This window comes from Trichosurus vulpecula, chromosome 7 (assembly GCF_011100635.1).
Source record: "Trichosurus vulpecula isolate mTriVul1 chromosome 7, mTriVul1.pri, whole genome shotgun sequence".
Taxonomy (NCBI): domain Eukaryota; kingdom Metazoa; phylum Chordata; class Mammalia; order Diprotodontia; family Phalangeridae; genus Trichosurus; species Trichosurus vulpecula.
In genome coordinates this window covers 101,941,288-101,957,423 of record NC_050579.1, presented here as the reverse complement: position 1 = coordinate 101,957,423, position 16,136 = coordinate 101,941,288, and the positions used below count along the sequence as shown (strand labels likewise).

At 36.6% G+C, this 16,136-nt stretch overlaps 1 protein-coding gene across 1 annotated transcript in view; it reads left to right on the top strand.

Moving 5' to 3' along the window:
• The first annotated feature begins 487 nt into the window (after positions 1-487).
• The window catches only part of OPRM1 (opioid receptor mu 1), a 62,582-nt gene continuing 46,933 nt past the window's right edge, over positions 488-16,136 (top strand). The window contains exon 1 of the mRNA XM_036767328.1: positions 488-789. Within this exon, the coding sequence (XP_036623223.1) occupies positions 494-789 (296 nt within the window). The 5' untranslated portion in view covers positions 488-493. The remainder of the gene's footprint in view (positions 790-16,136) is intronic.

Sequence of the window (16,136 nt, the reverse complement as noted above, 5' to 3'; positions counted from 1 at the left end):
CTCTCTATCTCTCTCTCTTCTCCTCTCTCTCTCTCTCTTTCTCTCTCTCTCTCCCCCCCTTCCCTCCCTCCCTCCCCCTTCCTTCCTCCTCCCTCCCTCTCTCCCTCTCTCCTCTACCCACCCACCTTACTTACACACGTAACCTTATGCAGGCACATGTGAGAGCCTAGTGGGGAGACCGGACTACTTGGATAGCTTTGCGCAAATCCACCCTCCTTCCTTTTCCTTCTTCCTCACCCAGCCTCATACCCCTCCTACCCCCCTTCCTGAGCTGCGCCTCAGTGTGCATGCACAAGATGGGAGGGGGCTACTAGCAGAAGACAATGTCAGATGTTTAGAGCGCTTTTCTTTGGCTTGGCTCTCTTCTCCCTGCTGCAATCGGATTTCTCCGTGAGCAGCAAAAAGAACGGTGGCAGCGGTAGTAGCAGCCTGGTGAGACTAGTACTGCGGCTTTTACCTTCGGAACTTGGACTCTTAGACCTCCGTCAGAACCATGGAAAGCACTACCTTTCCAGCCAATTCCACTGGCTGCTCTGACTCGTCTCTCACCTCCAGTTGCTCCCCAACACCGCCATCCGGTGCATGGATGAACTTGTCCCGCCTGGATGGCAACCTGTCCGACCCGTGCAGCGGTCCCAACCGCACCGAGCCCGGGGTTGCGGGCGGCAGCCTATGTCCACCGACTGGAAGTCCTTCCATGGTCACCGCCATCACCATCATGGCCCTTTATTCGATCGTGTGTGTTGTGGGGCTTTTTGGAAACTTCCTGGTTATGTACGTGATTATCAGGTAAGAAAGCAGCCCGTGGCCCAACCGTGGACTGGTTCACTGGCCGCGATGGCAAAAGGAGCACGCTTGAGACACTCAATCCTGTTAGTCAACCGGGGAGGGGGAGGGGGGGGGGGGTGGGGTAGGTTTGGCAGCAGGAAGAAAGAAGATACACTGGGGAAGTAGGAGAAAGCTAGGTGGGGTGGGAGGTGGGGGGAAGCGGTGCAGGATAAAAGGGAAAGCTCGCTTTTCTGTTTCTCTTACTAATTGAGAATCAAAATTTTGTGAAACTCAAAGGTGTACTGTCAGAGGACGAGCAGTGACTGAAAAGCATAGCCCAGGTCAGTGCCTTCGAACTCAGAGTCCAATGGAAGCAGAGGGAGAGGTGATAGTGAAGAGACAGAAAAGTAGCCTTCCTCCCCCTGAGCTGAAAGAAGAGTTACTTGAAGAGAGTGGTAGTTGGATTCTAGTTGTTTTTCCTTAATTGGGGAGTAGGAGAGGTTTAGATTTCCCAGGTGTGATCCTGTAAGGTGTCACCTTTCCCACAGACAGCCCTTACTACATTCCATTCCATTGTCAACCTTCCATCATGACCCGCAGCCCCTTACCCTTTAAGTCCATGAGAAGACAGCTTGTATTAAAGTTTGTCCTAAAGAGCTTTATCTCAAACATAGATTTCTGTTGTGAACAAGCATGTTAGGGTGTTGTTGTGAGCTTCATTGATGCTGGAGAAATAGGCAGCTAGCAGCTGCAGGGGTATTGGAAAAGTCTGCATGAAAATCTCATGGAATAATGAACTATTACAGAGGTTTTAGTGGTATAATTAAAATAATTATTTTATTTGTTTTTTTTCTTTCTGAAAGAGAGGAAAGAAACCTTTTAGAAATAACGGATCAATGCCAAATTTCTGCTGCTTAAAGTGACAGAAAGTGTTACTAGGGAGAAAATTCCAAACTACACTTTGAAAATTAAGTTCATGTGTTCAATGACCTCATCTTGAGATATGTCTTATCAACTTCCTGTTTAAACAGAGAAACTCCAAATTTCCTGGGAGAGTAGACCAGGTCTTAGCAGTGTGTATGTGTATATTCAATGCTTAGAATTGTGCTGTGGTTGGGAGGAGTGATGAAAATGTCTTACAATTTACAAAGATTTAATGTTAAGTATTTCTCTCAAATTAACATTTGAATACCAGTTCCTGATTTGGTGTTTTTTAACCATATTGCATATATGTATTGGTACGGAGTATGACATTTAAGATTTATTTCTAATGTTTGCTTTAACCTTTCAATAGATGATAATTTTCCTCAGTGAGGATCTCTAATCACCTAAAAGTGATTAAAGAACACTTTCATCTCCACAATGTTAGAAATTACCTAAAATAGTTCTTTCTGTACTTATAGATGACATTTCTTTAATTAATGATTGGCTAAGCACAAAATTAATTTCTCTAATCTTCTAAAGAGGAATAAAATGGCAGTAACATCTCCAAGAAAAGAGCACCATCTATTGAAAGTAATACAAACAACAGATGGAATGATGAAAAGAGGGGAGATCTTTGAAAAAGTTAAATAATATTAAAAATTTTGCATACTATAAAGTAAAACTACCTATCCAAGATAAGAAGCAAGGAACTTTTAGCATCTACACTAATAAAAGCCACAAGTTTCAAATAGAAAGGAGAGATGCTTAGTAATTAAATCACAGAAAGCTAATAGAATTATGAGATTTTAGAATTGGACAGTACATTAGAGTCCATTTTACAGTTGAAGAAACTGAGGCACAGAGAGGTTAAGTAACTAACACAAGGGCACATAGCTGATTAGTATGATGGCATTGAATTGTTCTTAGCTATCTAACATCACTCTCAGTTCACTTTCTATTTATTAGGGACAGTAACTATTTTTATCCAAATAGTAGAATGATCAGTGAGGATCAACTAGTAGGAATGATGTAGAAAGGAATTATCCCATATTTAAGCATCGCAGGCACTGAACAGAGAAAATCTCAAAGCAGCTGACTGAATACGTGGAAATTCTCTCATCTCAAATATGAAGTCTCCCTTTTTTGTGAGTCTCCCTGGTCTTTTCTCAATCCCCCTTTCTCCATTCTCAACTGTTCTTTAAATTCTAAAGATAAATTCCTCAGAGAAGGAAATCTCCGTGAAACAGCCAAGGTAATCTTTTGCCAGTTTGTAAGGATGAAGCTGTGAGTTGGGTAAGTTTGTTTTACCAGAATCACCTCAGAATGTTTGTTGCCTAGCAAAGAGGGGTATCACTATGGCTTGTTGAGATAGTGATAATAAGCTCTATCCCCCCGCCACAACACTGAATAATTGCACAGCTATTTGGAAGAATCACCCCAAACAAAAACCTTCAGTAACAATGAAGTTTAATTGCAAGAATAGATATTTTTACTTTATTCATCTGAGATTTAAGAGAACATGCTTACAATTATTTTGATCAAATATTAAATTTAATAGGATTAAACAAATACCTGACAATAGTAAGAGTTCAATATAAAGTCAAAAGAAATAAACACTACATGTATACATTGTGATCATAAAGTAAATTACAAGAAAACATCATAGAACACTGTATATAAATCAATAAGGAAACACAGTAACATACTGGTGATTCTGTTATGCAGCTGAGATGAAACCAACACTGACAGGTAGATGAAATAAAAAATACTGACTCTAGGATTAAGGGAGTTTGCAGATGTGGCTTTAGATGTTTTACTGATGTTTAGCCAGCTCCAGGATATTGAGTGGTAGGAGTCTTACAAGCACCAAAATAATAATAATAATAATAAAGTTTAGTGAATTTTTCTTTTGTTGGAATATTCACTTCTTGGTAGCATTTTTAATTGTGTAAATAGTTCTGAATAACCCAGTAGCTCATCTTCTGGTTCATGGGTAACTAGACCATGTCAATACATTTGAGTGAATTCTTCTGAGAAAAAGAAAATACAAGGAACAAATGTAGCTCAAATGGCTAAGAATGAAATATGGTAGTATCCTTTTTCATATCTGTTCATATTCCCTACATTATACTGATTATGACCAAAATTAATGTAGTGGAAAAGGCACTAGATTCAGTCAGGAGGCCTGGGCTTTAATCCCAGCTCTGACAGTAATTCTCTGTGTGACCTTGCTCATATCATTTCCTATCCTCAGGCCTCAGTTTCCCCACTATAAAAATAGGTAGAGAAGATTGGGCTAGATGATCCTTGGGGTCCCTTCCAGTCCAAAAGTTTTTTATACTCTTTTATCAAATATCGTAATTATGCAAACACAAGGTTATGTTTTTTAAAAAGTAAAATTAAAGAGACATCACTCCTGTCCTCAAGGTGATTACAAACTGTAAGTCAAAAAGTGAGTCATGACATTCTTTGTCCTTGAAATATTTAATAAAAATGTGCTCTCCCTCCTGCACAAAAATAAAGGACATATGTTCAGAGAAGGAACATCATAAAAATACCATCTAGATCAGGGTTTCCTGATCCAAACTGTACTTCAGGACAGCAAAATTCCCTGCCATGGACCCATGCCATCCCCTCCATGACCTCAGGATTATTAGAGGGCAGGGATAGAGGCTACAAGCTAGAGAGAAAGAGAAATCTAGAGTTGGGGGAAAGGTATGCTTTAGAAGGAACAGGGAACAAGTGGAGGATGACTCAAATGCTTTAAGTTCATAGGATTCAAGAAGGTCTTATGGTGGTAAAAGTTTTATAGATTAACAAAAAATTAATGATGGTGCTGCTGGTCTACGTTGGTCTATAGAAAAGCAGTTGAGAAAAACCTGATCTGGGGCCTTATCAGTACAGGCAAGAAGAGTATTTCAAAGAGGAATGAACATTTCAGTCACTGATGACAGCAGAATCTAACCTTTAGAACTTAAGCTCCACTTTCATAGAACCTAAATTTTAAAGATCATTTAAAATTTAGGTTCTATGAAAGTGGAGGTTAACAGTAAAATGATCAGACAAAATGATGGATTAAAATGTCTCTTCTAGGAGATGCTTCATTTCTTCTGGAAAATATCTAGCTATCATATCAGGCCAGAGAAAAACCTAGGCTGTTACCACAGTCATTTTAAATATTGATGCAGTTCCAGACCCATTTTAGCTAATGACAACAATTAACCCAATAGAATATAACCCACATGTATGAATATCCCCAGGAAAGGTCATCTATTTGTGATTTATTTTTTTCCAAAAGATTTGTCTGCTTAACTAAAGACAAAGGGGCTAGATAATGTTATGAAAATAAGAAAGCAGACCCTTACTAAATTTGTTTATTAGGAGCACAAAATTTCCAGTTATATTTTGAAGACTGAAGATCATAATAGGTACCATATACTTCTTCTAGTTATGGCAATGATCATTATTAAGTAATCCAAACAGAATACTAGCAGTCATTTGTGAAGGGAATAAAAGCAGGAAGAGGCAAAGCCTGTATCTACACTTCATTTAGAGACAAGCAAAGCAACCGTATTCTCCCAATTATTCATTTTATATGTCTTCACACATCTCCCCTTACACTTGCACACTTACACACTTACACACACACATGCACACACACACACACACACAACTGCAAACTCCTCAAGGGTGAGATTTGGATCATATTTTTAACTTTGTATTCCCTGGATAGAATACAGTGGCTTGCACATTGTAAATATTTGTTTTTGAATACACATAGCTTCTGAGAAGCTGATTAGTCAATAAAGAGTAGAGAAGATATATAACTATTCATTTAACTTGAACAACATAAACAGCCAAAAATTAAAGAATCAATGAATTATCTAGTCCAAGCAGTTGAAGGACCAAAATGTGAATTTGCATTGTCTTAATTTCTCAGATGATCTTTACTTTAGTTGTATAGAATTGATCAGTTATCATCATTGTGTGTATATATGTGTATGTGTATTCATATATGTGTATATATGTGCATATATATATAACATATATGTGTATATATACAAATAATGTATATATGATGGAATTTATCATAGCAGAACATTTTAAAGAGTTCTTCAGGAAAGCTACATACGAGAATTACAAAGACTGAGGATTTTATTCCCAGAAAATATGGGAAGCACTGAGAATTTTATCATGACCTCCATAGAGCTTATGAAATAGGTTGAAATATTTATGTTAATATAGTGACACTAAAAAGAGTTTGAGGTTGCATGACAAATGCTAAAGAGGCTTTTAGTTGATCTGAGATATTTTGTCTCTCTCTATAGACATCTATAGATGTCATCAGGTATCAAAGGCACCAATGTAAAAGAGTCCAGACATAAACGTGAGACTTACTTTCTACATATATTTATTCAATATAGGTGCCCTTGTTTTTTATTATGTATATGTACATACATTTTATACAATTTATTTAGACAATGTATGAATTAGTTAATTTCATTTTGTAAATCTAAGCCTCAAAATATCCTGATTACAGCATAAGGCATTCGAAGTACAATTGGGTACTTCATCATGAACTCAACTGTTTTGATATCAAGTCAACAAATTTTTATTGGCCTTATATTTTATTGAATTATTATTAATATAAGGCATAAAATGTAAGTAATTATGCAAGATTCTGCAATGGATATAAAAATGAATAACATGACATTAGCATAAAGGATTTTACAACCTAGTAGACAAAATGAGTTCATAAATAGCTATAATACCTATCAGAATATAATGCTGTTGTAGAGATTTTTAAAAAGAAAGGGTGTGTGTTGGAGATGATGTTAGAAGGTGGAATTGAGTTGACTTGGGGAAAACTTTATAATGTCATGCAAATACAAAAAATTAGGATTTTGGTAAAATAGCACTTGAATTTGAACTTTTAGGTAGGCTTTTGACAGTTGTTGATATGGATGAAGGACTTTTCAGATGGAGAGAGTTATATAAGTAAAGTCTTGGTGTGTCAGGAGAGTGAAGGCCTTGTTCATGGTTAATTATTTTAACAGTATCATGAGGTATATGTGGGGAGTAGTAGGGGAGAGGATAATGAAGAAAGCTTGGGGTGGGGTGTCATATTCTATAGCCTTTAAAAATTAATCGAGGAGTTTGGGTTTTATTCTTAAACAATTAGAAGTCATTTTGAGAAATCTGTACCTTAATTTCCTCTTTTCTAAAATAAGAGCATCAGACTACATTATCTCTAAGATCCTTTGACTCCTAACTTACTATCATTCATAACCAGTCATTATAATGTAGGTGTCAATTATTACTTTAACTAATCTTCTGCTACTTATTTTGAGTATTAATTGTACCCTCCCACCAAATGACTTGTTTAGCCATTAATTTTCCTGCTACTTGATAACTCAAGCTTCTGATGACTTTTCTACTGAAGTGCAAAACCATCTGACTACATTGGTCCTGAAATGCCTTTTACAAGGAATGCATGCAGGCTTATGTTGAAGCCATCTCTTCCCAGCACCAAAGAATGGATTATTAAATTTGTAGTATGGGCATTTGCACCTGGAAATCAGCAAATGCTACAAATCAGATATTGATTTGTTGTTTTATTGATTATCTAGACTTTTAAAAGTGATGGAGAAAATGTCAATAACTTAAAAGTCTTTCAGGTATGTGTGTGTATGTGTGTGTATATATATATATATATACACACATTATGTACACATATATATGTATATACATATATGTATATGTATACATGTATACACACACACATATATATGAAATTATTTTAAAAAGAATGCTTTGGAATAAAATTGATTGAACTGATTTACTCATAGTTCCCTGAATATATCTCATGCTTTCTCACCTCAACATTTAGGGTTCACTTTATTCCCTCCACCTGAAATTCCCTTCCATACTCCTCTCTGCCCATTCAAATCCTTCTTAATCTTTAAGAACCTACATAAATCCAAGGGTAGGTGGGAGCTAGCTTGTACAGCCTCTCAAAAGCTGATTGTTAAATTCTCAGTGTGAACGTTTGCACCTTGGAAATAAACAAATGCTACAGATATGGGGTTTGGTTTATTGTTTTGTGGATTGCCTAAAATGACAAAAGTGATAAAGAAAATGTTAATGATATAGATAAGAATTAAAAGTATGTCATTTATACTGGCATATAGTGTTTCAAAAGTGCTAGTTGACTTACTCAATAAATATCCATCAACTGGTTGATTATAGAGATTTTTGCTAAACTCAAGAAAAAAAATAAGGGAGATTTTGCATGAATTATCCCACTAATTTCCTTTTCTTCATTTTGCATATGAAAAGTCTGTATAATTTTAGTTTAGAAGTGTGAAGATTATTTTCAGAAACATATAAATGAAAAGCTTGCATTCTATGGCAACATGGGAGAAAATACAGTTTTGTTCAGAGAACTAGCAGTTTATCACGACTACAAGTATTGTCTGAATGTGTTTTAAGCTAATTCTAATCAGAAGAACAAATTTCCAAGTCTAAAATATATCAGATCCCCAGGTGATTCATGCTTTAGTATGTAGCCAGCTACATCAATTCTCCTTGCATGTGACCATGAAAATGTGGCCTAGTATATATGGAAATGAAAATGTGCCAAGTAAGTCTATTTTTCTTATCCATTTTCTAAATCTTCTAGAGTCTGGATAAAAGTGCAATGTATTCAATGTAACACCATCGAAGTTCGTACCTTCATTTAGTATTCAACACCTGAGTGTGGGTTTTTAAATTATGAGGGAAAATTGCCATCTGTAAACACATGTAACTACATCATAACTACATATTTATATAAATGACTTTGTAATTATACTTAACAGGCCTCAGAGTATTTGTAATGCTATGTAATCTCGTCTCCGGTTTGTATGTAAGACATAACTTTGTAAGAAATAGCTTTGTCTCAAATTAGGTGCCACCAAAATCTATGAAAGAACATTGTTCTTATTTAGGGGTAGTTTTGAGATGATGACCATCAGTGCTTTATATGAAAATGAAGAAGTGTTCACTTAGTATTTAAAATAGCATTTGCTATATGTTATCCTTAAATAAAAATATTTTATAGGTGTCTTTTCCCCCAGAACACAGTCACTTCTCAGTATTATCCCCTCACCACCCAAATAGAATTCTTCTTTGTAGCAAAAAAAAAATATGGATAAGCAAAACAAGTCAACATGTTATTCATGTTGTACAAAATATTCCAAGACAAGAAAGGTCTGTCCTGCATTAGTCCATGAGAATAAAAAATGGGCAATATGTATGTCTTTCAATGTCATTAGCTTACTTTGAAAACGCTGAGGCAAGTCCAGATAGATGTGGGAGATTCTAAAGTTGGAATTTGACATTTGAGTCTTAGATAACATTTGAGCACATTTTAAAATTGGTTTACACACAACTCGAGTTGACCTTTGAGAAATAATAACCACATATAGCACAGCATGAGTAAAATAGATGTTGATTATCTTTGCAGCAGTCACGAAGTAACAACCTATTTTTCCTCACTTGACAAGATTGATCGTAAGCAATTATATGTTTGAGGACATGATGTATTTTCTTAAGATGATCTAGTTAGATTTCATAGACAATTGAATCAAATTGGCCATGTAGATTCAATTCATACATGAAGATTAAACTAAATAGAACATTTTTGGATGACAATTATGTAATTCTTTGGAAAAGGATATTCCAGTTCTTGAAGGACTGGTGAAATCTTGGTTATCATATTCACAGCAATGTGTTCTGTTCTTAGTTCAATTCTTACTTGATCAGCTACTCTTTGGATATGAGAGGGTGCAATAAAAATATCCTACTGGGAATTGAGGAAAATAAACTTCTTTCTCCTACCTGTTTTCCAATTGTCTCCTCTGGGAGGTAAACAAATGAGGGGGGTAAAGGAGGACCTATTTGCTGATTAATGCTCAAAACATGGTCCTCCTGAAACCTTGGAAGCATATCCTCATAAGGTCAATCACACTCCTATGCTATATTAACTTAGAATTATAGAACTTCAATGTTGGAAGGGACATTGGGGGTGATCATTAAGTCCAACCTCCTCATCATACTGATGCCTTATTTCTTTTTCTTTCTGTAGAAGAGAATGTATTCTATTTTAAGTGCACATGTTTATAAGTATATCCATTTATGATAGAACTCCAAATTTGCACATTATTATTACTATTGCTATCACTAATAAAATTGTATTTTTCTCTTTGGATCCTTCTAAGAGGTTAAAATATTTTCTTTATCTCATTGTCCCTTGCCAAGTAATAAGAGGATAAAGAAAATAGCTAACATTTATATAATACTTTAATGTTCATCAAAGTACTTTATATACATTATCTCATCTGATCCTCATAACAGCCCTGTGAGTTAGGTACTATTACAATCCTTATTTTGCAGATGAAGAAACTGAGGCTGAGAGGGATTAAGTTACTTGTTGACGTTCCTCCAGCTACTAAGTGTTTGAAACAGGTTTGGAACTCATCTTCCTGACTCCAAGTACTCTATCCACCATGCCAGCTAACTTTGGATGTTCCAATTTACATATGGGTAAGCGGTGACTTAAGAGAATGTTACACAAGTGAGCCCAGGACCAGATTGGAGCTCAGATATTCACCTGGTGACTTTGCCACAAAGCTAAAATGCTAAAGTCATTAAATAAATCCTCTATTGCTGAGATTTCCCCTTCATAAAAACCAGCCTCATCACCATTAAGACATTGTGTGGTAAAGTGGATAATATACTTTAGCTTAAAGTTTAGAAGACCTGGATTTAAATCCTGCTTCAGTCACTTTCAAGTGGTATAACCCTGAGTATAACCACAACCTATCTGAACTTGTTTCTTAATTTGTAAAAATAAGGATATCACCATTACATCCTACCTCACAAGATTGTTGTGAGCCTCAAATGAGATGATATATGTAAAGCACTATTTAAATACCATGATTATTCCCAGTTCTTTCAATTCAGATAAGAAAGATTAAACAACTGGATTCTTTAGTGCTGAGGAATTAATGAGTATGTCTGAGAGTAAGCAGGCTAGTTCTTGATGACAAGTACTTCTTTTTCCCCCTTTCTTCTCTGCATTCCCATGCCACCCCTCCAGGTGCCCAGTTCTTGATCCTCCATTTGGTACTGGTGATTAGTAGTCTTCATTACTACACCTAGCCAGTGATTAAGAGAAAGATAAGAAAAGAACATCAGAGTATTTCAGAAGGAGATTTTTTTTCCTCTATTGAATTTGATGTGTGGCTAATTTAAATAAGAGCAGTTTTGTAGACTTGTACTGGGCACTTCCCACGTCAATCATTTGTAGATTTCTGGAAAAAATTAATGTTGTCATCCGTGCATTCATAGTAACTTCTTAGCAAATATAAAATGTGCCCTCAAAGATAGCACTAGAACCCCACTCCTTTTCTTCCTCACCATCCATGTGCCCAAATCCTTTAATTTTGTTGATAAGTAGCAGCTTCCCTTTTTTCCTTCCCTATATCATGCCATCGCTAAAACAGAAAATCTGCGATTTTTTCCCACTGTCTTGGAGTTTATGTAACTAACACATTTTTAAAGTTGTTATGCATCTTCCTGTGGTCACTTTGAAGAATGCTGTTCTTAGCATTTGGAAGTTCCACCACATCTTGCTGGGTAAAGAAGACCACTGAATTTTTTTTATCGCTCTGTTTCTGTTGTGGCGTACAGAATGGGACATTACATTTTCCCTACCTTAACATGAGTAATATCATTTTAGAATGTCTCCATTTCAATGTAAAAGAGCAGTTACATCTAACCCATATGTTTTGCCTTATTTAGTTGTTATTGTACAAAGACAACTAAAGACATAGTCCAACCTGTCTTGGATCTCTAAAACCAACAGTAGACTTCTGTCAGTTAATTGGAAAATGGTAAAGATGTTCCATTGTTGAATGTCACTTGCAAAAGCCTACTTGTTCCCTACAATACTCTTAGCAGGGATGTTCTTAATTCATGTATAGATAACTCAATGTTTTGTGTGATAGAAAGTAGGCATGTAGCTTGGTAGTTATCGATACTCTCTTTTTCAGTTTTAATAAGTTCTGATGGTTTTTTTTCATTCCTTTGGTACCTTCCCCTCTTTCAGATATATGTCTCTCAATACACAATTTTGATACCTCTAGAACTGACCTTCTCTGTATACATTATGGCTAATCCAGCTGCTTTAACCTATTTCTGTTCTCTCCAATGGCATTTCTACCTCCTCCATAAGCACATCTGGGACTGAGATATTAGGGTCCAAGTGTGGTGGTTCTACTGTCTTTGTTGAAGAAAATAGTTTGTTAAAATGATCTTTGAAAATCCTTTCCTTTTTTCTTCTCTTTGTGATCTTCCTTCTATTTCATCTCTGATTATAGTGCAGAAGTACACGCGTATAATTTTTAAGTGACACTAATGGATGGTGCTGCTAAAGGTACTTTTTCCTTTCAGCTATCTCATCTTGTGTAAAAAAAAAGTAGAGCTCGATCTCACCTAGGTTTTTCCTATTTCCACCCTGCCTATTTCTTTTTTCAAATCAGTGGTTGGAGATGTAATTAGCTATTGTTATAACAGCTAGCACCCTAGGGCCAGTATAATATCCTTCAACTCCCTGTGAAGCCTGTGTTGCTTTATGGGTTTCCAATGAAAAATATTAATACACCACAATAGCTTAGAGCTCCAATGAAGAAAAATGACTAAGATTAGCAAACATTTTGGTTCTCTGGCCTAATTTTGTGTATTTCTAGCTTACCCCAGACTCTTTATATTTGAGACAAAATCAAGATACAAGAAACATTTAGGTAGATGAAGAAAGCTAACTGTATTGAAGTGTGTGTACTGGACAGGTACAGGAAGGGGAAACTGAGGAAAGAGTAGATTTTTATGTGAAAGCAATTTCCCTTAGTCCTTGAAAAGATGAGTGGAACCAGTAGCTTCAGTCACATCTTCTGTTCCTAGATTCTTACAGGGCTTAATAGGTCGCCTTGATATTTCCCTTCTCTACTGCAGTTAAGACTCCTTTCAATTTCTCCCTTTCCACTTCCCCTTTCAATTTTTTCCCCTGTACCTCTGAATCTTTCCATCACAGCTCATTAATTCAAAGATTGGGACTGCTATGGCTGATACTACTTTCCATTCAGCTCTTGCAATCCTTACTCCTTCCCTTTTCACAAATATACCTTTCACAGTCTGTAGGTCCCTATAAGAACTCAAGGCATGACTCAAACCCATCTTCTGGTTCAAAGATCGTAATGATCCCAAATGCTCTCCAAGCTGAGAAGGAATTCTTATCCCTCTGTCTAAATCCTAGGATGCCAATAAGATCTCAAACCTCTGTTTCATTCCTTCTGGAGTTTAGAATTTTGCAGCTCCTTACAAAATTATCTATAGAACACTTGACACCTGAAATTATGCAATAAATAAGTCAAATTACATTAGTATTTAATAGAACTAGGATGATTAACCTAATGTCCCAGAAAATTACCTTTGGATATAATTCACAGCGAATATACATTCACTGAATCTATACAATACAAAGAATGACTTAGGCTGCTTTGGCAGATACATGTCTGAATTATGAGCAGGAAATATTGCATATGTGTGTTTTAGTAATACTACTTATCCATATGCATAATAGTAAATAAAATCAAAACAATAAAAATGTTGGTTGGTTACACAAAATAGCCAGATTGTGTGCACATTGTTAACAGCACAACCAAGCATAGTTAACAAACTATGTGATCCATGCATAGTGCTAGTAAAAAAAAAATCAAATAAATATACACGAGAGAAAAATAGTAACAAAACAGGAGCACACTGAACATGTAACAATTAACAATTGCATTAATGAATATATGAAATTACATGCAAGGTGCACATCACATGGATTGTTAAAACACCATTGGCCTTTTCTCTTCTTCAGCTTTCAAAGCTGCCTGTTCCTCTATGAGTGCTAGTTGAGGTTATGGATCTATCATAACTCTCATCAAAACCATACTCCTGCCTTATAAAACCTAAACGTAAAGAGGACTCAGGCTGGCTAGCAGTGTTGCCACCCTTTGCAGGGTATATCTATACCCTAGGAGTCTGTATGGATGAAAAGGCTTTACTTCTGGGTTCAGTTTGCTTTCTACTTGAGCTAGTTGGTGAAGTAGAACATACAGAGCTTTCTTCACTTGACATCAATGTTTTTGAGCCACTGTCCTTTTTTTCAACTTTGGGTTGGAAAAGCTTTTTGCAGGCACTAAGGCAAATGGTAACCTAAGAAAATTTTATCTTTTTATTAAGTTGTACTAGCATGTATTTGAAAATATGGAGGAACACTGAACTGTGCTATCATCCTGGAGTAGTCCAGTAATTTATGTCTAACAATTAGAATGAAATAGGATACTCACAGGTCTTTCTATAGTGGACAAAAGATCTATTTAGCCATATCAGGGAAAAAAAAATGTTCAACAAAGACATGCATTAAGGACACTCCCTACTCAATTCAACTAAGCGAAGTTCCCCTGTCTATGAGTTGCCCATTGTGTTCTGCCAGACAAACATCAAATTGCATTTGGATCTCCTTATGGCTATTTTGTACTCAGGTGACCAGGAAGAGCTGTACATAGCCTGAGCCATAAGCCACCCTGACCAATCAAGTTTTAAGGAAGATTTCAATTCCTTTGAAGGAAAAACTCACCCAACTTGCCAGGAGGGGAGAAGTGGAGTTAAAGTATTGCTCCCACCCCAGCCACATAGACTTTTCCTAAAATATTTTTTAGGAAGACACAGAAAACACTTGAAAAGGGCAGTGTTAAATTCCCCCACGTCACTAGAGATTTGGGACTACGGACTTTTACAAAAGCACTCCACTTGATGTTCTGGGGATAGAAAATATTCAGCATGGAGTATAGTATAAAGGTGAGGCTCCCCATCAAGCCAACTAATAGGGTACATGAAGTTAAATGTAAAGGAGATCACATCTGATGAAGTTATAAATGTAAAAAGAAGACAGTGTACACCCCATGATCTCTTTATGAAGTGTGAACCCCTTTTAATGGGTAAGGAAGGAAAAATCTGACTAACTAAATTAACTAACTATGACCCTAGTGAGTCTTAAATAAAGCAGGAGTTTGAGCAGCTGTCTTGGTTCATTAGTAACTCGGTGAAGAAGTGGAGAACTAGATACTCAGGAGTGCCTTCAGGCAGCAGACCCTTTTGTCTGTAATAGAGAGCAAGAATGAAGGGGAGGAGTAAAGTCGGAGGGAGTTTTAGACCTTATCTTCCCCCATAAACTGTGTTATTGGAAAAACTAGACCAGTAGGAGACAGTAACTGGGAGGTAGTGTTGCATAGTGGATAAAATGACAGACCTAGGACAAACATGAACAAATTCAGACTCAGACAAATGCAAAAGATAGCCTCAAAGGGAAGAATGGAATGACTTCAAAGAGTATGAGCACCAGAGAAGAATGTTACCTAAAGACTCAAGAAGGAACTTTCAGTAGCCAGAAGTTGTCTGTTTAGCCTTTGTAAGCACCTATTTCCTTCAGTTAATGTCCATTCTCCACATGAATCTATGTGTACTTGTTGGACAATATGCCCCAGGATTTTTTTTTTGGTGGGGGGAAGATTTTGTACTAATTGTTCTTTCTATGCCATGTTTTCTAAAAGATAATTGAGATCTGGCTGATTGATGAAGCACACCAGTTCATAAGCAACACCATAAGAAATGTATTTGGAATCAACAGGTTTGGGCCCTACTTTACAACCTTAGACAAGTTATTTAATCTCTCTGAGATTTAGATGCCTCATTTCTAAGCCAAAGGGTTGGACAAGATATTTGCTAAGGTCTCATCTAGCTCTAAATCTTGTGATCTGATCAGGAGTTGATTGACTGATTTTTTTTACCATATTGAGAGGTTTTATGTAATCTTTTAGATAAAACTTCTGTCTGGAATGTTTTCTCTAGATAGACAAATGCTTTTGGTTCATTTGAATGGTTAATGTGAACTTAATGAAAGACCCTAACCATAACACCTCCAAGAAGTTATATTGTTGTTGTGTTTGTCCTTCATTTTCAAAGAGGACCATGGCATCAGGGAAATGATGACATGACTTTCAGTAGACTTTGATTTGAGTGAGGGAGGGCTGTGCAAGATCACCAGCCTCACTTTCTCCTCCAGAGCCATCTGGATCCAAGGACCAAATATTCATCAGGATGACTGAAGATGACCCAGGATGCAATGGGAGACCCTGGCCTTTTTAGACTAAGGCCTTTTCATATACTCACTCAGAGTGAGGTAAAGCCCATTCAGTGAATAGGGCTCTTTAAGAAGGGAGTCAAGGGATGGCCCCTTTAATGAGAAAAAGAAAAAAATTAAGGTGGGAGGGGAAGACCCTCAGGGTTGCTGT